This window comes from Sardina pilchardus, chromosome 11 (assembly GCF_963854185.1).
Source record: "Sardina pilchardus chromosome 11, fSarPil1.1, whole genome shotgun sequence".
Lineage (NCBI taxonomy): Eukaryota > Metazoa > Chordata > Actinopteri > Clupeiformes > Clupeidae > Sardina > Sardina pilchardus.
The window spans coordinates 13,343,074-13,369,643 of NC_085004.1; the positions used below are offsets into that span (position 1 = coordinate 13,343,074).

At 39.3% G+C, this 26,570-nt stretch overlaps 1 protein-coding gene across 1 annotated transcript; it reads right to left on the reverse strand.

The window, feature by feature from the left end:
- Positions 1–43: 43 nt before the first annotated feature.
- Positions 44–18,396, reverse strand: LOC134096199 (mucin-5B-like). Its single transcript, XM_062549947.1, has 32 exons — positions 18,125–18,396; positions 17,555–17,669; positions 17,171–17,258; positions 16,964–17,070; positions 16,360–16,576; positions 16,153–16,278; positions 15,944–16,061; positions 14,989–15,127; positions 13,745–13,852; positions 13,526–13,595; positions 13,283–13,420; positions 13,033–13,197; positions 12,839–12,933; positions 11,763–11,889; positions 11,160–11,415; positions 10,143–10,195; positions 9,856–9,956; positions 9,504–9,655; positions 9,274–9,412; positions 8,934–9,044; positions 8,671–8,850; positions 8,331–8,570; positions 8,079–8,235; positions 7,149–7,277; positions 2,896–3,046; positions 2,766–2,809; positions 2,494–2,670; positions 1,654–1,679; positions 1,239–1,375; positions 828–977; positions 417–566; positions 44–155 (listed from the first exon to the last, which is right to left on the reverse strand). The coding sequence occupies exons 1-32, from the start codon at positions 18,394–18,396 to the stop codon at positions 44–46; spliced, it is 4,350 nt and encodes a 1,449-aa protein (XP_062405931.1).
- Between the last annotated feature and the right edge of the window lie 8,174 nt (positions 18,397–26,570).

The following is a 26,570-nucleotide window of genomic DNA, read 5'->3' on the forward strand; positions in this document are numbered from 1 at the left end:
TGTCGGTGTCGTTGGAGTTGTTGTGGAGGTTGTGGAGGGCGGCTCAGTAGATGTAGTTGTTGGGGAGGTTGTTGTTGATGTTGGAGTTGTAGGTGTAGAGGGAGTTGATGTACTTGTAGGTGTGGTAGTGGTTGGGCATGGTCCACCGCAGCGTACTTTGATTTCATAATTGAAACACTCTCGGTTATTTGCCTGGTTTTTGTTCAGGCAAACAAGTCCTACTGATGGATTACAAATCACATCTTGGCCCAACTCGGAAAGTGTCAAATTTGCAAACATCTTGGCCCTGCACTCAACTTCTGTTGGCTGTGTGCAACCAATACGTCCAGAATTAACGAGTTGTGAAATTGATACAGAGTCTCCTCCATTAGTGCCAGGTGTAGGTGGTCCCAGGTCAATCCAGTCAGACCACTCACAGGTATGGGGTGTTGTAGGTGTTGTAGTTGTGGTCGTTGTTGTAGTGGTTGTGGAGGTTGTTGTTGATGTTGGAGGTGCAGGTGTAGAGGGAGTTGATGTACTTGGAGGTGTTATAGTGGTAGTGGTTGTGCATGGTCCACCGCAGCGTACTTTGATTTCATAATTGAAACACTCTCGGTTATTTCCCTGGTTTTTGTTCAGGCAAACAAGTCCTACTGATGGATTACAAATCACATCTTGGCCCAACTCGGAAAGTGTCAAATTTGCAAACATCTTGGCCCTGCACTCAACTTCTGTTGGCTGTGTGCAACCAATACGTCCAGAATTAACAAGTTGTGAAATTGATACAGAGTCTCCTCCATTAGTGCCAGGTGTAGGTGGTCCCACGTCAATCCAGTCAGACCACTCACAGGTATGGGGTGTTGTAGGTGTTGTAGTTGTGGTCGTTGTTGTAGTGGTTGTGGAGGTTGTTGTTGATGTTGGAGGTGCAGGTGTAGAGGGAGTTGATGTACTTGGAGGTGTTATAGTGGTAGTGGTTGTGCATGGTCCACCGCAGCGTACTTTGATTTCATAATTGAAACACTCTCGGTTATTTCCCTGGTTTTTGTTCAGGCAAACAAGTCCTACTGATGGATTACAAATCACATCTTGGCCCAACTCGGAAAGTGTCAAATTTGCAAACATCTTGGCCCTGCACTCAACTTCTGTTGGCTGTGTGCAACCAATACGTCCAGAATTAACGAGTTGTGAAATTGATACAGAGTCTCCTCCATTAGTGCCAGGTGTAGGTGGTCCCAGGTCAATCCAGTCAGACCACTCACAGGTAGGCGTTGGGCTGGAAAAAGGAGTTGATGTACTTGTAGGTGTTGTAGTTGTGGTCGTTGTTGTAGTGGTGGTTGTTGTTGTTGGGTGTGTTGTGGAAGGTGTTGAAATTACTGTTGTTGAACATGGCTCCATGCTACAACACTCAACCATTATTTCATAATCCAAGCACATCGGTACTGGGCTTTGATCTATATTTTTACAAACTAATCCTACTTCAGTGTTGCAGGTCACTTTCTGATCCAGTTCTGACAGAGGGACTTTTGGATAACGGACTGCTTGACAACTGATATTAACTGGTCTTTCACATATTTTATAACCATTCTTTATGATATTGCTGATGGACTCTGTGTCACCTCCTCCAGGGCCAAATTGTGGATAATCAATATTTATCCATTTTGACCAAGTACATACTTTACATGGGATTGGAGGGGGTGTCTCTGTTGACATAAAAGAAGCATAATTGATTAAAAAAAACAAATATAGTAATTCTGGTATTACTTAAGCATTATCGCACAAGTGGGAGTGGTGTTGTTGGCCTATATCGCCACGGCTGTGGTTCGCCTCAGGCACAAAGCCGAAAGCTGAGTGCATTAACTTTGTATAACTGAACGGTGAACCGAATGGCGTGAAGTCCATTATCCCGCTTATTCCACTGTTGCCAATTGCATTGTGTTAGTTTCCGGTGATAATTTAAATGTTTTAATCGCTAGAACTGTCTTGTTTGTAGAACTACTTTTCCCAGACACATTTCAACTAATTTCTCAAACTGCGGTTACTAGTTTTAAATGGATGGTTGCTACGGCCAAAAGCCAGTCATTAGTTCTATCTCTTCCCTTGTCAAGCTGGCATATCTCAGGATTTTTGATTAACGTTAACTTTGAAAGATCGGTATTTTACTAAGCCTACTGCCACCCAACTAGCTAAAAGCCACCTCCGTCATGCTAAATGTTACTATGATCTGAACGTTTGTATTTTACAGCTTGGATGCAACGTGACAGTTCATTTAAACTTCACAACGAGTTTGGCGAATTAATATTCAAGTGTGATACAGCCAACAAATTGGAACTATTTCATAGGTGTGCAAATAACCTACGGTTAATGCACACCCTTATAGAACGCAGGACAATGGGGAATCCAACCAGGCAGTGGGATAAATAACTGTGTGTGAGTGTGTGTGTGCAGGTGTGTGAATATTGTGCAGGTAAACTCTCAAACTGCTGTACTTAGAAAACATAGTAACTGTGCTCTTACCTGTAGTAGTGGTGGTACACACTGTTGTTGTTGGGGTTGTGTCACAAGGAGGAATTGACCGAATGATAGTCCCATTCTCTCCACAAACAGCTATGAAGCAGCCACCTATTCCATCAGCCGTGTTATATATATGTTCACCAATTTGGTAAACCTCAGTATGGTATAGACAGGTGCAAGCTGCAGGTGCAATAGAATTTCATTTGATCAAAACATGGCTCTATAATGCAGTTTTAAAACAAAGACTCGATATGACTCCATAAAGCAATTCTCACCTTTGGCATCATATTCGCAGGTGATGGTTGTGGAATTGCATTGGCTGGAAAAGTAAAAGATAAGTTTAATGTCCAATTCATGCTTTAGTCTCATGTGCATTTGTTGTTTAATGTACTTTGTCTGATATACCATGTTTGACAGTTTGTTGTGGTAGGGACTTTCTCTCCATTGCTGTAGTGTCTGCCATCACTATCAAAACAACCACATTTCTCCCTCTGCACACACGTCATGGTGTCTTCATCAAAAAAGGGCTCATCAGCAGGACATTGAGGGTAGCAACCTGAGGGTGAAGGGGCAAAATAAACCTTGTCATACAATGTTGAAATACAATGACCTTAGTTAAAGATAACATGTGCTTTTATCAACAGTGATTATAATTGTTTTGACCCACAGGAATTATTCTTCTCAAAAAAAGTATTTTCCCAATGCACAAAGATACATCCAAATAGCTAATCTGTTGAATGACACACCTGCTTCAGTTCACAGGAGAAACCAACTATTTTGGATGGCAGTTCCGCACATAATTTTGTCAGGTTTCAAATTGATTCATCTTAGATCAAATTGCTCTAAAAAGGTTCAAAAATTGGAGTGTGAACCAAAAGGAATCTGGTTATTTTTTGATGGAAAATGCTTAATTGATATTTTACCTGTTTCAATTAAGTTGACAACTGGGAAGCTATACTATATATTATATATTAGAATATGTGCGACCTCCACAATCTCTCGAACTGTCACCGGCTAAGTTTGCACTGCTCAACGCAAGGTCTGTGTTTTCCAAAACGTTCATTCTGAAAGACTTCTTTATCCAACGACATCTGGATATTCTGTTTTTAACCGAGACCTGGATAGGTGCGGGATCGGGTGAGTCATCAGTGTTCGGCGAACTCTGTCCAACGAACTGTTCATTTATCAGCACGCCCAGGGCTACTGGACGGGGTGGCGGTATTGCTATGATTTTTAAGAACAATTTCAAACTAAGGAGTATATCTGTTGGGTCTTTTTCAACTTTTGAAATTCAATGCGTAAAAGTGGAATCTGCTTCACCCTTAGTGTGTGCCCTGGTTTACAGGCCTCCTAAACCAAACAAAGACTTCATGAAAGAGTTCTCGGACTTTTTATCTGATTTTATTACATCTTATGACCGTTTGTTGATTTTAGGTGACTTTAATATCCACCTCTGCTGTCCAGATAAACCCTTGGTTAAGGATTTCTGTCATCTTATGGATTCGTTTGATCTGGTGCAACACATTAATCAGCCCACACATATACTTGGTCACACTCTCGATTTGATTCTGTCTCATGGGTTTTCTGTTGATAATGTGCATACTGAGGAGGCCTCCATCTCTGACCATAAACCCATTCTGTTTAATGTTAACCTACCTAACCCTCTGCCTGTAGCTAAACCCCCTGGTCGCTTTTCACGTCATGTAAATTCTCTCACTGCCTGCCATTTCTCTGATTGCTTTCTGAGTAATGATGTTGCTAGCTCCATCTCTACTGCTGTTGAGCTCCATGACAACATTGATGACATAGTGTCTCTATTTAACACATCTTGCTGTAACATTCTAGATTCTATTGCTCCCCTTAAACTCAAACATCCCAAACCTAAGCCTCAACCCTGGCTTGATGACACAACGCGCACTCTCAGGCAGGTCTGTCGGAGAGCTGAGCGGAAGTGGAAGAAAGATAGGCTTACAGTTTCTCTTGACATCTTCAGGAATTCATTAGCAACCTTCCAGAGAGCGGCTAAGCAAGCCAGGGCCAAATATTTCTCTGACATTATTGACAAATACTCCCACAGACCCCAAATCCTTTTTAGTACCATTAACTCAATCATTAACCCCCAAGTCTCCCCTGAGGTCGAAACTTCCACAGTCTTATGTGAAACTTTTTTGAAATTTTTTATTGATAAAATAGAACTTATCAAACTGTCTTTTACCCCCTCTGTTTCCCCCACTCCACTGTGTCCTTTACCTGGTGCTGTGTTCTTTGACCATTTTTCACCAATGACCCTAAATGAGCTGAATGATATTGTCATGCACATGAAACCCTCTACATCCCCCAATGATGCTATCCCTGCTCAAATGATCAAAGATGCCTTTGAAACCATTGGTCCTAGCATTTTGGTCATTATAAACACATGCCTTGTCTCTGGCACTGTTCCCTCATGCTTCAAGCATGCAGTTGTCCAACCGCTGCTTAAAAAACATAACCTTGATGTCAATTACCCAAAAAACTATCGCCCCATTTCTAAATTACCATTCATCTCCAAAATACTAGAAAAAGTAGTCCTCTCTCAATTACTGCCTTTTCTTAATTCTGCAGATATCATGGAGCCATTTCAGTCTGGCTTTAAAGCACGCCACAGCACTGAAACAGCTTTGCTGAAAGTTTCAAATGACTTGCTCCTCACACTTGACACAGGTGATAATGCTATCCTAGTCCTACTAGACCTCAGTGCTGCATTTGACACCGTAGACCACCCCACTCTTTTAGGCCGTCTCCATCAGTGGGTTGGTATTAGGGACTCTGCTCTGCAGTGGTTCTCCTCCTACCTCACCCATAGATCCTTTTCAGTATCTATAGGGCAGCACTCTTCATCCTCAGCCCCTCTTTCCTGTGGTGTCCCCCAGGGGTCCATTCTGGGTCCAGTCCTATTCTGTTTATACATGCTCCCATTAGGAAATATAATTAGAAAATACAACCTTTCATTCCACTTTTATGCTGACGACTCCCAACTATATCTCCCATTGAGATCCAGTGACTCCCTTCAGACTCTCTTAGAGTGTCTCAAGGAGATTAATGTTTGGATGGGAGAAAATTTCCTTCAGTTAAACAATGACAAAACAGAAGTAATCATTTTTAACCCCTCCAAAACAAAAACCCCCACAGTAACTGACCTGGGTAGTCTGACATCTTTTGTTAAAACATCTGCAAGAAATCTAGGTGTCATTTTTGATTCTGAGCTCTGCTTTCATAAGCAAATCTCTGCCGTGGTTAAAAACAGCTTCTACCAGCTTAGAATTATAGCCAAAATTAAACACTCCCTGTCATATCATAATCTGGAAACAATTATTCATGCCTTTATAACATCACGGCTGGATTATTGTAACTCCCTTTACCTTGGTCTCCCCCAGTCCCTCATACAACGCCTACAAATGGTCCAGAATGCAGCAGCAAGACTCTTAACTGGGTCAAAAAAGTGGGATCACATCACACCTGTTCTTGCATCCCTTCATTGGCTGCCAGTGCATCAAAGGATCCACTTTAAAATAGTACTAATGGTGTTCAAAGCCCTCAACGGCCAGGCCCCATCTTACATTTCAGATCTCCTAATACCCCACTCAGCCACTAGATCCCTGAGATCTTGCAATCAGGGTCTTCTACATATCCACCACTCCAGACTAAAACAAAAAGGTGACAGGGCCTTTGCTGTTGCGGCTCCACGTTTGTGGAACCAATTGCCACCACACATACGTGATGCCCCCTCCATCTCTACTTTTAAATCAAGGCTCAAAACCCACCTTTACACCCTTGCTTTCCATCCCCCTTAATTTGATGGTTTTGTGTTTTAAGTGTACTTTTATTTAGTTTTGTTATTTATTTATTTGTACTTATTATTTTTACTTATCATTATTATTATTATTATTATTATTATTATTATTATCTTATTTTATTGTATTTCATTGTTTATTGTAGGCCTATATTATTTTCATGTTATTTCTTTATTTCTTTACCTATTGTTATTACACTATGTACAGCACTTTGGTCAGTGTGAACTGTTGTAAACGTGCTTTATAAATAAATATTACTTACTTACTTACTAAAATGAGTCTAAAACTTTTATGAAAGTGCACGTTCAGGTATATAGTGTGCTTTGTATCTAAAATGGATGAAATGGAAAATGGATAGTTCCAGTCCTTGATTATGATGTTACTGTTGTAAAATGCTGTTGTAAAAATTAAACGCAAATGTACAACTTTACCGCATTTCGTTCTATACTACTGCACTACCGCAATATCATACCGAAGTTAGAGTAGCTGCGTCTTGACGTTTGCTTGGAAACCATTTAGATAGTGGAAATACATTTCTTGGCAGACTAATGATTATCTGTGAATAAATCGTTACATTTCTCTGTGCTGTGCCTTCATTTTATGAAATCTTACCATATACAGTGTATTTATAGTAACTATTTCAGAAATGCAATAAGACACGCAAGACCGTAGGTTCCACTGATTTTCAAACAGCTAATAGGGGTTTTAGGCACTCCGCTAGCACGTTATGCTTAACAGGGCCCCTTAGCTGTTCTAAAATCAGTGGAAACTATGGCCTGTCTGGGCTAATGGCTTAATTAAATGTGTGTGGTGTGTTGTTTTCCCTACCCTCTAGCGCTGGTATCTGCTGAGAGCACTGTCCCGTGGGATTCCTGCAGGTCTTCATGCATGGAGCTCCACAGGGTTTGTAGTGCCACTCACACTCACCAGGTGGGTTGTAGTAATCACAGAACAGAGCTGCAATGAGACGACAAGCCATTTGGGGAAGTATTTAGACAGGACTACAAAAACTCCTATGAGTGAGACTTTATCATCATCACAGGTCAGGCTTACAGCAATTTAAACTTTCCATAGAAAGTTTGTTATTACAGTATTGTGTGTTTGTCCAAACAATTTTGAGCTTCAAAAAAGGGGAGACAATGTTTAAAGGTGACATACAATGGAAATCATTTTTGTAATGGTTTTCATGAATTAAGAGATATTGTGCATAACCAAAGAGCTACAGGTATCATGAACATGAAGCATGGTTGTGCCCTGCTTCATATGAATATCTTGGAACTTGGAAAAAATGGGCAAATTAGAACAAAGCCTACTTGTCAAATATCGCAAAGCCATTGAGGTTCAATTGGGGTTACCAAAGAGGGCGCCATTTAAGCAAAAGGACTATTTCAATACCCAGCCTAAAAAGGTTTTAATTGGGTTTGTAAAATTGCAATTGAGTTTAATTAAGTTGAATATATACTACTTTAACATCAGAGAACACAGTACAATACTCGATTCATCCATTCTATGTCCTCTTTAAAAAATGATTCCTAAACAGTTCATGTAATATTTTAGTTCAACTCGTTGATTTAAAGCTGAGCTAAATCTAAGCATCAAACAGATCCATTCTGGTAGTTTCTGAGGCAAAAGTACAACAATTATGTCAAAAGATTTATGGACCTCAAAATTGCCATCACTCTGAGCTTGCCAGTTAAAAACATCTACATACTGTATATATATGTGAGAGCACACGACAGATATGTTGCCATGACTTACGGCAGATGTTTGGGGTTCTCCAGGCTACACAGGCTCCAGCTTCATTACAGGCGGCTGCATAAGCTGCCACTGCAGTGCAGAAACACTCACAGTCTCCACCACTATCACAGGCACATGAGTCACTCACGCAAGCATCGTAGAATGGAGAAGGATCCACCTGGTCAGGAAAGATATGGCAGTTAAGCACACAAGAATGTAACAGAGAGAACAAGAAGAACATTTATGAAGCAGCAGTAGTTACATTCAGCTTACCTGAAAATGGCAAGCTGTAAATGCTTCACTTATGATAATGCTACACTTTTTCTGAGCCCAAGATTTTCTGTAAGGGTTGGATGCGCAAGGACTTGGGGTCTGTTTTGCATCAGGGCAGCTTGGAGAATCTTTCCAGCTATTTCCAAACTCCAGAGGATTAATGACCTGTCCTTGGTTTCTTGTGCCAAAGTCATTGTTAGCGTTGCCATCATAGTTTCCACAAAGACCACAAACTTGACCCTTTAAGAGGAAAGTGATCAGTGAGAAACGAGAAAACATAATTTATTCATTCCATTTATTGACAATGTCCAAATATTACACAGACATTAGTGATTCTCACCTTAAACTCTGGACTCAGCTTGAGGAACAGACTTGTTCTTCTGTCCCACATGAGAATCAGACCATTGTTAGCTTCAATCACAAGGTAGATCCCCATGGTGCGGATCTGGTAGGGCACCTCTGCTCCTGAATTTCTCTCAACGACTTGGTAACTTCCATCTGTCAGTATCAACTCATTGCTCTACAAAAAAGGACAGCATTTTATCAGATTTCTGGACTTCATATAGCAGCCATTCACCATTAGTCATTTAAATGTGTCCTCACCCCCAAAAACAATTTGATGGCTTTGGAACATGTTGCTCCTGTGGTTCCACATGGAATGTTCTCAGTGATGACTCTGAAGGTTCCATTAGTACTTCCTTGTCCACAATAATTCTGCAAACAGAAACAAAAAAAAATATCAAACTATACCGATGCAATATGATAAGGCTTAGTGGCTTAGTGGCACAGGGGATTCTTCGCTGACTCTTCTCTGAGTTGCGGTAAAGGTGTGGTCTGTGATTGAAAACCCTTTGTACACATTTTGTCAAATTTAGTGAACTGCTCCTCATACCCCATCGTCTGTTCAGTGCTTGCACTCAAAACAACAGACACAACAACACACCTCAGTTAGGATGTATTCACAGCTCCCATCAAAGTTGAATCTATTCCCATCAAAAGTGATGTAATGTCCATCTCCATAGATGGCACAGGTGCCATGGCACAACTTCGATGTGCAGTCCCAGTTTGTGTCATTGCAAGTGCTGTTTCCAAACAAGAAAAGATATTCAGAGAAAAAAATAGAAAAAAAACTCCAAACAGTTGTACTGTTAAAAGGTGGATGACCAATCATACCAATTATTGCAGTCGACCTTGATGCTGTCCCCAGGTTTGTACTGAGCTCCATTGTGGTAACAGGAACACTGGTCCTCCTTTACACAGCCACCTTCTCCATCAGAGACCAGGCCAGAGGGACACATGCAACCTGAGACACACTCAGCGCTGATCTGTTTCAACAAAACAAAAGTGCATTAGTAAGCCAAAGTACATTACTTCCTCTAAGTGAAGGGAAATGCCACATACTCTAACAACTAGAGTTATGATAAGCAGCAACTGGGGATGAGTGAGATATACTCGAAGGTGTAAAGTATTAGATCACCACTCTTAGGTTAAACCTACTAGTAGCAAGGGAATCCGCAATACTCACACAGGGCATGTGCAGGGTTTTGCAACTCCTCTGACACTCAGCACCTTTGGCTCCCGCACCAGCATTGGAGCAGTTGAAATACACCATGGGTGCTGGGCATGCTGTTGAGATATTAGAATGTTATCCCACGTTCACATGATCTTTCTCACTTATTTCAGTGTTCAGTTAAAGTCAGTTTAGGTCAGAATCAATCTAATTCACTGGTATTGTTGTAGGCATTGGCAAAAAAAAAAACCCATGCCATTCTGACTGTATACCGTTTGCAATGGCGGTAACAATGGACTTACTAGTAAGATCTGTAGGTTCTCCCATGCAACTGAGTTTGCCAGCTTTGCATGTGCTGAAATATTAAGAATGAGAGTAAGAATAAACACTATCATGAGAATTGACATTTAAATTACAACAATTGAGTATAGAAAATAAATATCCATCTTTCAAACTAAAGGCACTTTTCTGAAAAAGAATTCATCCAGAAATCTGTATAAATATTACACTATAAAGGAGGGTCATGGCTGTAGGGCTATTTGGTATCAAACATGCAGAAACTTTCCTTTCCACTGCAACATCCAAGAACGACAAATATAATTCCTCAGCCCTAAATCAAACATGTGTTTTAAGGCCATAGGACATTTTATTTGGCAGAAAGTGGCCCATTAAGAATGCACCTCAAAGATGTCTTTATTTGTACTGTAAGTACGTATGTATTGATCTATCTTTATAAAATGAGGCTAAACTGCTTATTGCAAATGTTGCAAATATTTTTACTTTTACGTTCTGGTGCAATCTTTCAATGCCTTATGTCAGTCAGATGAGATCACCTATGGCCTATGGTATTGGGCACTCACAAAACTTCATACAAATAAAGGAAAGGGACGGCAAACCAACTTAAAGTGGTAGTTCGGAATAGGACTTCATTTCAAAGGTAGCTAATGTGATTTTTATCAGTGGAGACCGTTTTCGACGCGTTTTATCCAGTCCTTCTACAGTAGTTCTAGTTGCAGGTACTAGGCAAGAGCAAGTCAACGGTATTGTGCTGGCCTGCCACTAAAAACAGTCTTATCTTTTCTTGACTCTGAGGTAAAAGCTTGCTCTGTCAAAACGTTCTGTTAGCACCATATCAAAAATATGTCACTGTCCCTGCTCTGAGAACCAGCAGTTTAATGACGTGCGGATTCTCCTGTTAATTGATGCAGAGCACTGGGATATCAACATATATTCTGACTCTGCAGGAGATAAAGGATCAGGATGCAAAGCTAGCACAGTGTTCATGACGTTTTCACAAAAAGAAGTGAACAGCTTCTTACCATGTGGCCCCGTCCTTGCTGATAACCTCCCCTGGAGGAATCACCTGGCCCTTGTAGTAGCAGGAGCAGCTGGCTGGTGCAACACATTTCCCCCCTTCATCCAGATATGTTCCCTCATCACAGATGCATCCATCCACAGGAGCAAAAGTAACTGAGCAGGTGAAGTCAGGATCACTGTAGCAACGGCATGAGCGGTCACTGTTTTGTATGCTGTAGACATACACCATGTTGCTCGGGCAGTTGTTGGCATATTTCTCTGGAGACAAAAAAAATACATAAAAAATAGCATCAATGTCTGCATATAATACAATGACTTATAATACAATGACTAGGTCAGTAAATATGTACTTTCTTTATATAGTGCATTTTTCATGCACAGAGTACAACATAAAGCTCTCTACACACATAGACAAGACAACAACAAGACAACAAGACATAACAAATAATAACGAAAAATACATACAGTAAGTGAATTTAGTTCAGAGATTACATTCAATATTAAATACAGTATCTATGGGCAAAGGTGAGCGTCATGAGTGTCATGAGAGTGATATCTACACAGATAAATGACTGTTTTGTGTCAGATGATATGTTGTCACTCACTGCAGGTCGTGTCTCTCCACCCGTTCAGCTGGATGCCTTTAGCTGCACATGCATGTGCATAGGAGGAGAGGGCAGCGCACATGCAGTCCTCACTCTTCTCACAGTTGCAGGTGTCGTACATGCAGTTCTACAGCAGAACATCACCAAAAAAATACAATACATGGCCATGCCTCTAGTCATTGTGGTCACAACTGTTGCAGTTAATGTTGTAAAGTGTGTATTAAAAGTTTCACGAGTGCTGATATTTGCTAGTTGACAAGTTAATAGTTGTCGGCTAGTTGACTAGTCGCTCTGTACCAGTACAGTGCTAGTGCTAACATTATTGTTAGTGCTAACTGTTGTCAGCATCCTTGGATACTTAGATCCATAGCAGACATGTCCTTATTGTACTTAAGTAGGCCTATAGCTGTACACAAATAACATGTCATGTATAAGTTTATTTTTCAGTAAAACACTTCCATACATTTGCCCACAACTAGTCGACTACTGTTTACAGAACAGGACTGGAGACACCCTAAATGTACTCAAACCACATGTTTCAAATCAAATGTTTTAGATTGTCGGAATAGGCATAGTGTACTTAAAGTGTAACTGCACCCTAAAATATGTTTTTTTGAGCTGTTGATTGATTCAAATTTAAGTGGTGACCTACACTGTTACCAGGGTTAATATTGACAAAAATCGTGTTTCCCGAGAAAAGTAACATTTCGTATGATTTTGTATTGAAGATATAGCTCTCCGCACCCTCTACAGGTTGAAACATGCCATGGCATTTTGGTCCAAAATGCTATTGGAATGCTGACGTAGTCCTGCACTTCTCTGGCAGGTCTACGTCACCGGGTCATTACAAATTAGGAATGAAACGCCCCAACACCTGCTGCCCTGATTAGCCTACCTGTGATAAGCCATGTCTGCAGCACTCATTCCCAGATTGACACAAAATCCCCATGGTTGATTAGCTGCAACAGTGCTGCCCTACCTTCCAAATTTCAGAACGTCCTGCCCATTTTGAAAGCCTTTTTCAGAAATGTGAAGTGGGTGGAGTTATGGGGTGAAGTTACACTTTAAGGACAAACCTCTTTGTAGATGTCTGGGTTGATCTCACTGTGGCACGGGGAAAACACACCATCAGGGTCCGTGAGCAGGGAGCACCACTGCTGGGCATACTTCTCTGTAATGATAAGAACACCATATTCATCAGCTTATTATCCTGGCCATCCTTAACATGCATTTTGCAAACACATCAACATGCTTGTCATGCTGTCTCTACCATTGTCGATGCTCAAGCTGCAGGGGTTCTCCAAACTGCTCTTCACGTCAGGACAGCTGGCTCTTGTTTTCCAGGTGTTGGCAAAGCCTGATGCTGTTCCCTCAATAATTCCATTCATCGCCAAGAAATCATCTGCCTGAATGCTGTTAAAGTTTCCACACATACCTGTGGGTGCATTTAGAGTAACTGAATTAGGCCCATCTGAAAGTCTTTGTTGGACATTGTTTTGTTAAATCACACTGGTACGTACCACATGTCTTTTGCTTGAGTTCAGAACTTGCTGTGATGTACACCTGCATGATTGGTGACAGCTGAATTTCCAACTGAATGCCAAATGAGGTCTGAACAATTATGAAAAATGTGGATGCTTCAAAAATTGTCACTCCAGCTGTGAAAATAATCAAAGAACACCATGTTATGACTGCATTACCAAATAAACCAGTTGTGACCATTTCAAGCAGTTATGTTCCAGCATTATGGGCCAGCAACAAACCTGTAGACAGGGGCAACTGTGAGTACATCCTGTTAACAAAAACTTTTCCACTGGGCTGGATATTAATCACCTAGAAAATTAGGACAAAATCATTTAAAAACATGTATGTAACCACTGAATGTGATGTGATCTAAAATTAGATACTGATTTTCCACACAATGAAACAAATTGACAATTGATCATGAGAGGAAAAATGTCTCAACATAAGCAAGTACTCACAGTATCTCCAGAAACGGCCAGCGTCACGGCCTTCAGACAGGTCTCTGTGTCGGTCAAACCACACCTGACAAGATCCCCAATCACTGTGAAGTCGGTCCCATTACATTGCTGCAAAAACAAATGAACAAAATAGAGAAGTTTTAAATATGGAAAACAGTGGAATATGGAATCTGTTGTGAATGGATCCGTGCAATGACTGAAAGCATGCATGTATGTATGTAGATGTATGTTCTGTTCTTTTGGAATGATTGGGTGTGTCTGACTGTGTGTTTAGATATGCTACTAATGCTATTTTACATGTGTCTTTCATTTATTTATTTTTTAAAACATGTATTTTTTACACATAGACTCATGAATGATGCACTGATGGGAAGGCACTTTAAATTTCATTGTACAGGTATGAGGGGTGGCCCTGCTCTGGTAGGAACTGGTAACGCGTTCCACCAACAGGGGGACAATAGATGACAAAAGATTTGATTGTAAAGTTGTGCCATCCAAACAAGAAAGACAAAAAAAAAGAAAACGTTAATAGATGGTATAGAGTGCCCTTCAAAAGTATTGGAACACATGCCAAAGTTGACAATATACATTTTTGGAAATTGATCTTAATGTCTTAAGTGAAAAAAAAAAGAGAGGAAATATTCAACCTTTAAGGACATCAATTTTCTTTGTGAAAGAATAATGTATTGTAAATAAATAAAAGTTGTCCCTAAAATACAGGGGGTCATAAGTATTGGAACGCCTATGTTAAATTCCCATAGGGCAGGCAGATTTTTATTTTTAAAGGCCAGTTATTTTATGGATCCATTCCAGGACACTATGCACCCTAATGAAGTCCCCTTGGCCTTTGGAGTAAAAAAACCTCACATCATCACAACCCTTCATCATACCAAGAGATTGGCATGGCTTAATTACAGATCTTGGCCGGGTTTCCCAAAACTGTTAAGAAGCTCTTAAGTGCTAAGAACTTCTTAGGAGCGTTGTAAGAATGTTCTAAGAACGCTCCTAAGAAGTTCTTAGGACTTAAGAGCTTCTTAACGATTTTGGGAAACCCGGCCATTAGCTGTTAGCTATTTAGCTGGTTTTATTCTCATTGAGCTCAATGCAATTCAAACCAGCTAATAGCTAACAGCTAATACTGTATGTAATATGGATTATCAGGACTAGATCATAAAATAAAATAGAAAGAATGTCAGTACTTGAGTTGATCTCAGCACCTGTTGGAGTTGTGCGTGGAAACTGACCTTGGTGAGGACATAGGTACAGTCCCCATGGAAAGTGTAGGCTTTCCCATCATAGGTGAAGAAGTGGGAGCCTCCCTCCACAGAGCATGTTGCTGGGCAGTCCTTCTCTATGCAGCTCCACTGGCCACCTCCACAGGTACTGGTTAAAAACACAATTGAGTGCATTTAGTTAATTTGAACAAATTATTATCATAATGTTTTGGTGCAAAACTAGGTTGATCAGGTGCAGTTCGTAAAAAGGAATGCATCATTACTATCATGGTGGTTGCTAGGGTCACATTATAGAGGTAGTTGCTAGGTTGTTGCTAGGGTAATTAGCATAGTTGTTAGGATAATTAGAATAGTTGGTAGTGTGTTACTAGGGTACATATGGTGTTTACTATGCAAAACAACACGGTTGCTATGGAGGTTGCTAAGGTGGTTGCTAGGGTATGTTGGCTACAATGATGGTAGCTAGGGTCACATTATAGTGGTGGTTGCTAGGTTGTTGCTTAGCTAGTTAAGATGGTTGCTAAAGTGTTGCTAGGGAAATTAAGATGGTTGCTAGGTTGTTGCTAGGGAAGTGGTTGCTATGCTACAGTAAATAACACAGTTGCTATGGTTGCTAGGATTAAAGCCAAACCAGGTCATGTACATGGTCTACAGTGGATCTAGATGTTTGACATGGATTGTCTTTAAAAAAAAAAAAAAGGGGAAAAAACGCTCTAGGAAGAGTGTGGTCAGTGCAAAAAGTGGGTTGCTTGCTTGATCAAGCTCACTAAAAAACAACGGACGGCATAGTTGGTTTAGATGCACGTTACATTTGGTAGCATCATTGTGCAGTTCTTACATTTATTGTGGGGTTTCTAACCATGAGCAATTTTTCAAACATATAAAACCTAGTTACCTTCAAAAATACTCTTCAGGCACCATTGAAATATGCATAAAGCTACATGCAACATTCCAGAGTACTTACCAGTGTTTACAGTTGCTGGAATATGATTCTCCAGGTTGGTATATGTTTCCGTTGTTGCTGCAGGAACACTTTGTTGAACTGACACAACCCATGCCAGTGACATCATCAAACACAGTGCCTAAATAAAGGTAAAGGCTACTGAGTAACTTTATATATCAGAGACACTAAAAATAAATGAAACAGCAGACCGATTTGTCAGAGATTCATACCTGGTGGGCAGAAGCATCCATCCATGCAGTGCTCCTCACACAACTGTCCTCGGTCAGGGTTTGAGCAAGTATCCACACACGGGCTTCCACACTCCTGGTGCACCATGTTGGAGGGGCATGATTTTGCTGGAGGACATATGGGCATATTAGTTACTGCTGCTCACCTCATCCCTGTGTATACTGACAGAGATAACAAACGAAACTCACAGCAGAACTGCTCTGTCCTCCATTCACCGGGTTTCCCTCCGGCATGGATGCACTGACGTGAGTACTCAGATATGGTGCCGCACAGGCAGAAGGAGTCAGAGCTGTTAGCACACAGGCAGAGGTCCCTCGCACAGACCTTGATGAATGAGTCGACGTTCACTACAGCTTTACAGCTTTCAAAGGCAGGGCTGGAGAGTAGATGCTCACATACAGATGTCTAATAAAGACAAACAAACACAATTACCACTTATTTACTAAATTATATTTTTACAATTCATAAAATAACATGTATACATGCAATGATCGGAGCTTTGGATTTGTTTTCGAGTGTATCAAGAGAATCATTAACAACATGTAACTCTTTTTGGCACTGAATTGCCTCAAAATCTATAGGCCAATTCTCTGATCCAAACTTTATGAAATGTATTTATTTCATACATTCTATTTTAAGAAAACATACATAAGCCACAAGGGTAATGGAGACTTTCTTAAATATCACCGGGTATACTTTTTAATGAATTGTTAACAAGGAATCATTAACAATACATTTGTATTCATCCGAAATAAATTTGAATCTGGTAGCAATTCTCTGATCCAGTCCTACCATATCTTTGCACGTTGGTTCAGGTGTAACTGGCTCTGGACAGGTTTCAGTTGGACCATCCAGCTTCCAGAGGCTTCCATAGTCAAGATCAGAAATGTGCACACCCTCTGAAAATGTAAGAACATGTATTGTGTATAATCAACGATTGCTCCACGCAAAGTACTTGCTTATCACAAGTCAGGATGTTTAATGACAAACATGATTTACCATTTGTGACAAACTCATTTGTCTGGACACCATCGAAGTCTCCACACAGTCCACACGTTTGGTTTGCAAATTTCTTGTCCAGTTCCACCTATGACCATAAATAGTCTCTACGTTATAGCTAATAGTTCATAGTTGACCAGAAGACTGTATTGATTGACTTAATGACACAGATCTCAAGCTCTTGAAAATTAAATTTGTATACTACTAGATAGAATACTTTTGCAATACTTGAAAAATCATCCATACAGCGTGGTAAAAGGAATTAAGATGAAATCCCAAATCTTTATGCTCACTTGAACTATTGAGTTATAACCTGTCTTTTAAAAATACTGTGTATAAGACATTACGAATGTAAATGAGGTGTGGAGGTGTGGAGTTTCGTACCGTGAAGGCATCATCCTCATTCCACTTGGCCAAGAGCCCCAGCTTTGCCTTGATGTTGATGTAGGATGAGCTCTTCTCAATGAGAACCCCTGATTCACTGAATGGCAGTATCACACTAAAAACACAAACAAATGTCCCCAAGGAGATGCGCATCAGCCCTGTTTCATTTGAATCATGCTATCTTATTATTCAGAATCATTCCATCCTTTGATAGATGATCTAGGTTTGGGTCATATCTGACAGTATCCTGGAAGCAAGCCTGAACTGATCACGGCCGCAACATGTGAGGTCAGGAGATTCAGTCTGGATTCTACACCCGTTAAAAAAAAGCTGTGCACACCAATCAAATCCTCTGGGTGGGCTTTAGGCGATGATGAACAAACGAGCAACAGTGGCTATTCATGTCCTGAGCAGACTGTTGCTGGAAAAGCTAGACATTTAGGGCGTTTCAATAAAATGTGATATTCATCATTTATTTTCATTAGGTTATTGCTTGAATTGACAAATATGCCAAATAGGCATAACCATAACCTTAACCATAAAACAACAGAAATATTGAACATCACTTACGGTTTTCCATTTACGGAGACAGAGCCCTTCATCAGCTCCACCACGGTACCCTCCAGCACCATGGTGACCTTGCTGATGGTTGGGAGGCCGTTCTCCACCTCCCTCCTCATCTGGATGTTGAAATCCTCATAGCTGCTCTTGCACTGAGAGGCCAGGACGTAGTTGCAGCTGGACGGGAGCTGGAAGATGTGTCCATCAAACGTCTTGAAATGGTAGTTACCCCATGTACTACAGACCTGTTCGCTGTGTGCTGGGAATACATAAGAACACATGATTATTTTAGACGCTGTTCTATGAATCTGGCGTGATCAAGCTTTTAGTACAGTATCATGTGATGTAAGGATATGACCTCACCTGCAGGCAGTTGTATTTTGGTCATTGAAGGAATTACATTAACCTGTGCAGAACCTGTAATATTAAAACAAATCCAAAAGAAAGAGTGTACTTGAAGTAAAATACGTCTTTATTTTCACGTGGACAGCAACACCCATTTCAAAACATAAAACCTTCCCTGCATACCGCTAAACTTGCTACAAAATGAACATGGGCAAAGCCATTGTACCTGTGTCTGAGGTAGTAAGTCCGATGCATACAGCCATCCACACTAGTACCCTAAAGGGTGTCTCCTTTGCTGTCCCCATAGTGGTCCTGTGGTCTGATGCTCCACAGTTGTCTGAGAAAGGTGCAAACCAGAGTTCTGGAATTTATACAGATTTGCTGGGAGGAAGGTGTGGCAGTAGGGCTGAACTTGATTGACTTCATTGACCTCATCAAAGGCACCAAAGCGACTCTCTTGCTTTAACTTTGTTGGTAACACTTTACTTGACGGGTTCATTCATAACACATTCATAACAGCTGTCATGAACTGCACATGAAGCATTCATGACTGATTAATGAAACATGACTCAACATTCATACCAACACTTTCATGAATGTGGAAGACAAAACGACAAAAACTTGTCAAAATAAAAGTCCAACAATCTAGTAATCCATATACAGGGTATTTGGGTAGTTGACATCTGGCCAAGAAAAAGTGTTTTTTTTTTGAAAACATGATTTTTAAAGAAAAAATACAAATATTTATGTAGTATGGAAACTGTAGTTTCTGAAAATAATAGTGGTCACTCATTTCGTCAATGACCTCACCTATCTTTTCCACGTTTACACTCATCTGCACTGTGAATGTGTCTTATGGTGTGACATTTAAAAAGTACTAAGAAATGATATTGAATAACATTAAAAAGTACATGAAACAGAATTGTTCACATTATTAAATCATTCTTTTCTTAAAATTATATTTATTTCACATAAAAGTTCTAATTACAATAATTTTTACCATGAATAGATGAACTTGATTGACTTTTTCCTATGAATGTCGATACATTTTTTTCCGCCAACCTTACAAAACTGTTTGAAATTGTACCTATCTAAGAGGAGCCATTATTGGAGCTCCCCTCATGCCAAACCTGGCTTTTTTTAAAGTACGTTTTGAAATTAAGGATGTTTTTCTGTTGTTTTATGTTTGTCACACTATAGGACAAAATGTCACACTGAAGGACAAAGATAGCTATTGCATGAAGTGAGTCAGAATATATGTAGTGTTTATTGTAACAGTGATAAAGGAGGACATTTGTTGGATAAGTGTTGCTTTTTCCAGGCTATTTTTTTTTATGATAACCCATTGTCAGTCAATAGTAATAGTACTTAACTGTGTTGAACTAATTTGTCGACTATGAAACCACGGTGAAGTTTCACTTCTGAGTGTCTCTGAGTTCAAATAATAGGTGAGTGCAGATGCATGTAGGCTAAACTCTGCTAGTCACAAGTAAAGCAAGGTTCAGTGGAATCCCTGTTCCATATAGTCTTGTGTGCATGCAGATTCCTTCAAATGTGCTGCTGTGTGAAGTTGCATTGTTTGCTGTTGAAGGAAATGATAGATATTATTCTCATTGTTTTAAAGGATGTTACGCCCAAAACACACCCATGACTGATGAAGAGACATAAGAACAACCCTTTTGTGTCCAGCACCTGACAAAATCACACCATTAAATTAGTGAATGTGGACTGCCATGCCTTTAATGTCTATAAACGTTGTGCTTCTGACCATCCGTTTTTGATCGCCAAAAGAGGGACCATAATCCTCAATAGGGAAATTCTATTTTAAAACATTGCGTTACATTCATGAAGTACACTCTAAAACATCCCTACTGAAAAATAGCAAGAAACCATGTTGATGTTGGTAGCTGGTTTTAGCTGTTTTTGCTGGTTTTCCTCCAGCTATTGTTGGTCTTTGCTGGTGTAACTGGTTAGGCCACCAGGTGGACATGCTGGCGTGACCATCTAAGGAAGCTGGTCATGCTGGTGTGACCAGCCTGTCGTGTGGGATACAGCTGGTGTGAGATGGTCATGCTGGTGACCAGCCTGCCAAGCTTGACATTGTAGGTGTAAGATGGCCATACTGGTTTGCTAGTATGACCAACATAAGCTGGCATGACCAGTAAAAACCAGTAATGTAGACCAGCAACACCAACTAAAATGACCAGCGTGAGATGGTACGACAAGCAAAACCAGCAGAATTACCATCGTAAGCTGCAGGTATGTTTTTGCATGACTTTTGCTGGTCTATAGCTGGTTAACCATCATAGGGTGGTCAAACAAGCTGGTTAACAAGCTGGTCAACCAGCAAACCACCCTAAGCTGGTCAGGCTGTTTTTTCAGCTGTTAGAGCAGTTTTTAATCATACTTGACACAATTATCTACAATGACATTCTATTCGTTGGTGGCAACACTGGAAGTTCCAGGGCAGGTTGGGCCACAGGTCCTGCTGGGAGGTTCTTTCTGTTTTAGATTTATGTACTTTATATTATAGTTGCTTTAGTAACACTTCAGAACATTGTATGTCGTCTCTAAAACAGCAATAAATATTTGAATTTAAGTCATAAGTGTCACACCAAAGGACATTTCCTGTCACACCAAAGGACATTTAAGCTTTTGTGGCAGTTAATGACCATGCTAATACTAACTGAGCTGTCATTAGCAACTGACATCATGCATTTGCATAATATTACATAGTCCTGCTGTTAAAAATACAAATTTTAATACAAAAATGGAATTTAGGGGTGTCACACCAAAGGACAAAAAAACTTAACAACTTCAGTTGTCTGAAAACATAGTTGAATATTTGAGCAACTCTGAGAGAAATTCTCACCATGTTCACTGCTCCAGGGCTTCATTGGGGTCTTCAGTCACATGACCTTGAATGGGGTCTTTCAACTAAATGTATTTGTCCACGATTTTGGCCAACTTAACATCAGGTTATTGCATAACACCAAAGGACATTTTTTTCTGTGACGAACTTTACGGAGTTCCTACCATTTTAGAAATGTATGTATGGGAAAAGTGATTGCCACTTAGTAAAATAGACACTTGCACAATTATGCCAGGAGCGTTCATTAAAAATTTGAAACATTATTTCCTCTATTAATATTTATATAATTATGCTGTCTACCATCACACCATAGGACAATTGTAAGGTTTGGCTCAAAGTTCTGAAAAAGCGATAAATAACTCAGGTATTAAAACAACAAATTCATGTAAAGCAAGACAATGTTTAACCTTTTACAGTATTTGAAAATGTGAAATTAATTGTGTTTTATCTTCTGTGACGGTGAAAAAGCCACGTCATGTCATCTACCCATTTATGAATCCTCTCCAGCATTTGTAAACATCTCATGCATATTTTATGAATTCTACTTCAAATGTCACTTTACTATACGGGTTGTGAAGTATTCATCATACGGATAAGTGAACTACGGACCATCTATGGACCTCTGAATGGTTGGACATTCCTGTTTTATATATCTATACAGTCTTTGGTGTAGACAATTAAGCATTCTTCAGAAGTTATATTATCATAAAATACACAAACAGACAAACAAAAAACACAATTCTCCTGGACACTGGACTTTCCCGTTGACTAAGATGTGACATAAGCAGGTTGGCAAAAACAAAAAAGACAGCAATGCTGCTTCGCGATTATTGGACTTTTATTTTGACAAGTTTTTGACGTTTTGTCTTCCACATTCATGAAAGGGTTGGTATGAATGTTGAGTCATGTTTCATGAAACAGTCATGAATGCTTCATGTACAGTTCATGACAGCTGTTATGAATGTGTTATGAACGAACCCGTCAAGTAAAGTTTTACCACTTTGTTTCGATTTTAGATTTTTTTTGGAAAAAGCTTTGGTTTATTTTTCATGATTTTTATTATGGTCACGTAGTATTAGCAAAAAAATATATTACTAATAGTACTACTACTACTACTACAAGAGTAGTAGAAGAGTAACATGTGTCATATTTGGCAGATTAAAGACGTGCTGCATTTTGAATCATCTACAATAAAATACACTTGCAGTTAGCCCTGTTGATATCGCATTATTACTAGGGTGAACATGGGTAAACTGGGACACTTTTGGTAAATCCAACTTCTCAGCCCTATATCGCAAACACTCTAATATATTTTATATCAATATAAGTTATTTTTGGAAAGCTTAGGTTGTCCTTTACATGATCAAATCATTATAATTAAGTAATCATTGACACAGACAGAATTAAACTCCTTCAAAGCTCAACTGACACACCCCCAAATTTTTTGGGGGTACACTGGTAAAGTGGGACAGGGCCCAAAAAAGTGCTATTTTGCATCGTAAACCTTTATTTAACTTAATATTTTGCTCCTATTTTATGATTTAAACCATTTTAATTTAGTTTTCATTTGAATGTACATATTTTCATTACCAAATAGCATGCTAGCTCTCATTACTAGCTAGCTCACTAACATACATGATTGTATGATCTATAAAATGAATAACACTAAATAATGATACTAAATACTAATAATAAATCATAATAAATAAAACACATGTTAATTTTTCCATTTTTATTCCCATGAAAAAAATGGTTTCCATTGGATATTACACTGTCCCACTTAGACAATATAGGTGTGTCCCACTTTACCAATACACTACTGGTCAAGTGGGACGGCAGGAAATTTGCCCCTAATTAAAACATTTAATCAAATAAATGACTTTTTTTTCATTATTTTGATACTTAACGTAGTCACATTACATATGAAAACAACTTTGTAGGCTTAACATATACATTTAAGATTTGCTGGACTTAACACAATTTGCCTCAAATTCCTATGTCATTTGACTTATCATTGTTTTTCGGGCTCCTGGCTTTGAAAGTAGTCTGGTCACAACCCCGCATATGACATCACACCCACACTGCCAATATTATTTAACCCCTTACATCCTAGAGATCTTTTGGCAATATGTTTTAATAGACAAGTCATAACTTCATTGGAGATATATATGAAAAAGCTTAGCTGTCCCACTTTACCCATTGTCCCACTTTACCCATGTTCACCCTACTCTTTGGAATTCTGCAGAAAGTTCAACTGAATTGAATTGGTCAATCCCAGGTCAAGTATTTTGATATTTTTACAGAATTTGGTTAAGTAAGAAATATTGAATATAAATATGTGCAGTGTATTAGCAATAATCTTATAAAAGCAGACTATAAACCAGGCCATATGTAGTAACAACATTACAGATACACAGATATGTGATATTTCTGAATAAAGACCGAAATTGTATTTGCATGGAAAACTATTTCATAATGTTATATGTAGATGAAGTCAATCATCAATAATGACTCCCAGTGCAGTTGTGGTTGGGGTCAATAATGAAGTACCAAGCTGGATGCTAATATTTAAAGGGACAGCTTGATTTGCTGGAAATACTAAGAGTTTAGTTTAGGATGAAGATGAAGCTGATGATATATATACATATATATATATATATATATTTTTTTTATTATTATTTTTTATAAAAAATGAAATATTACAGGGGTATACAAAAATCTAAACAGAAATAGTCACACAGGGAGTAAGAATAGGTAAAGCTGATCATCCACAAGTCAAGGAGAGTCAAAGCTATAATTCTTCACTTAAATCGTTTAAGTGAAACTTTTGAGCAAACAGTAATCCTAGTATTTTTGAATGCAACATGAAAGCAAACTGAAATGAGTGAAGCTTTGGTTACATGTGTGATAGCAGACACAATTGTAGACAAGAAAAAAGACTGAAGAAGGGTGGATGAAATGGTAAAATGTCACTCTGTTCAGACCTCAGAGACTTCCTCCTCATTCGGAGGGGGAAATTAATTCTACAAAGTGCCAATGTAAACACATTCAGGAGAATTTTGACTGTTTCATTTAATTCAATAAGTAAAGGAAACTAAGAACTAAACTACAGTTCCGGGAATTTGGAAGGGGAATTTTTTGTTTCCTTGTCTGGTTTTGACTCATGCCGCACATTCACATTAATGTGTAGGGGTGTTTTCTTCCCGATATTAAGTTTTAGATTAATTACTACATCTTTTGTCAGTAAGTGTGTGCCTACTCTATTGTCTCTTATCTTATACAATCACAACTTATAATGTGCAAGGCGGCTCAATATTTGACTCAATTGACTTTTTTTTCTTTTTTATTTAGCACTTGTTAAAAGTCAGAGAGTACAAAAGAGGAAAACAATGACAAATGCAGTGCAGGAAGAGGGAGTAAGCCCAGGCTGGCTTATATGAAGCCTCCACCTAAAAAAAATAACATAACAAAAGTCTCAAACAAAAGTAAATATGAAAAAACATTGTCAATAAAAAAAGAAGAAAAATAAACCAACAGTGTACTGTAAGCACTAGAATAAGCTGCTATGATAGAAATTCTCAGAAAAAACAACCTATAGACCAGCAATTAAATTAGCCATTTGGCATCTTTTAAAATGATTGGTGGTTGAACAAACCAAAGCCAGATGTGATCTTTTTTTCCATATTTTAGCACCCCTATAACGTATGGAAAATTGAGCTTGACATGTTCTAAGTTGAGGAGGGTGGAAATCATTAGCTTGCCTTGTTACATATGAATGAACCTGTGAATTAATTTTAAAATAGCACTCAAAATGCTCAGGAATCTTACCATGTGATTTACATATTTCATAAATAAAGACACAGATTTGAAGTTCATTAATATCATAAACAGTAAGGATTTTAAGTTCTTTAAATAAAGGAGTAGATGCAGCACGACATTCAGAACAGGTTGCAATTCTGACAAAACGTTTTTGAAGGACCAGCAACTTGTGAAGAGTAGAAGGAAAAGTACTTGCCCACAGCAAGTTACAATATGAAAGGTATGGATAAATTAAACTATAATAAAGAGTGAGGAGGCAATTTCTAGAGACAAGATGACTAACCCTCCTAATTATCCCAATTGATTTATTTACTTTTTTGCTGACCCAGTCTACTTGATCCTTCCATTTTAAAGTTTCATTAACAATAACTCCTAAGAATCTGGTGGATGTAACTTGTGGTATCTCTGTAGACTCAATTTTAATTTTACAAATGTCATTAGGATATAGTTTTCTACCTCCAAAAATAATAAAATTAGATTTAGATTAAGATTTAAAGAGAGTTTATTTAATTTGAACCAATTCACCGACAGTGAAATCCAAGACAACAAAATATGTAGCTGGGTAGGCTATTTGGAAAACATTTCCCCTCCTTAATTTTTTAAAAATATCGTACTACAAACATGCTATGAACAGCTGGGGAAGGGTGTCACAAACCCAATGAGCAAGTTTTCAGAAATAATCATGTAATAATCTGCTATGTTCTCTTTACTTTGGTGACCAGCCAACACTGGGAGCTAATATTGATATCAATGTAGTGACCGGCTGTCAATCATAGACTGCCCACGCTGTTTAACCCCGGGCATGGTTGGCTGCCTGGGGAGAGGGGGGCGGAACCCCTGGGAAGATTCGTTCTTTTTTCGGTTCTGGGCCAAATTCACCCTTTCACGCTAGCGTCAGACACTTTCCGCTTTGAGGCTTTGCTGGGTATCAGTAGCCGTTTACTGACTGCACAGATAGCCGGCGATGCACGGGCTTTTAGCCGGCTAGTCCCGATTGTACTCACTGATAGCCGGCTAATCGCCGAGGTGATTTACGCTGCCAATTGTCCTCCCCTGAGGGTAGCCTACACATATTCCCGGGGCGACTGCAGTGAGCACGCGAGGCGGCTAGCTGAGACATGGGCGGAGCTGTCAACAACGAGAGTTGTGCACACACTGCTGAAAGACTTAAAATCAGCAAACAGCTGACTGACTGTATGCTGAGCACAGCTGTCAGATCATCATCATACTGTTCACATATTAACACTGGTCCTTGTGGTCCATCTAGCACACTGTTCTTTCAAATGTCAATTAAATCGCCAAACATCTCAGCATTTATTTATTAATTGCTAACATATTGGGAAAACATAGCCTATCCTGCTTTATCTACAGCCAGGATAAATTAGCTAGACCTTGGCTAGCTTGCTCAAATAACCATTG

Excerpts from the sequence above, each read along its gene's own strand:
- LOC134096199 (XM_062549947.1), bottom strand. The coding sequence starts at position 18,396 with ATGTGTTCTTATGTATTCCCAGCACACAGCGAACAGGTCTGTAGTACA. Across the intron at positions 17,259-17,554 it reads ATGAGGATGATGCCTTCACG|GTGGAACTGGACAAGAAATT; the intron begins GTACGAAACTCC and ends TTATGGTCATAG. Across the intron at positions 7,278-8,078 it reads GAGAACCCCAAACATCTGCC|CTCTGTTCTGTGATTACTAC; the intron begins GTAAGTCATGGC and ends GTCTCATTGCAG.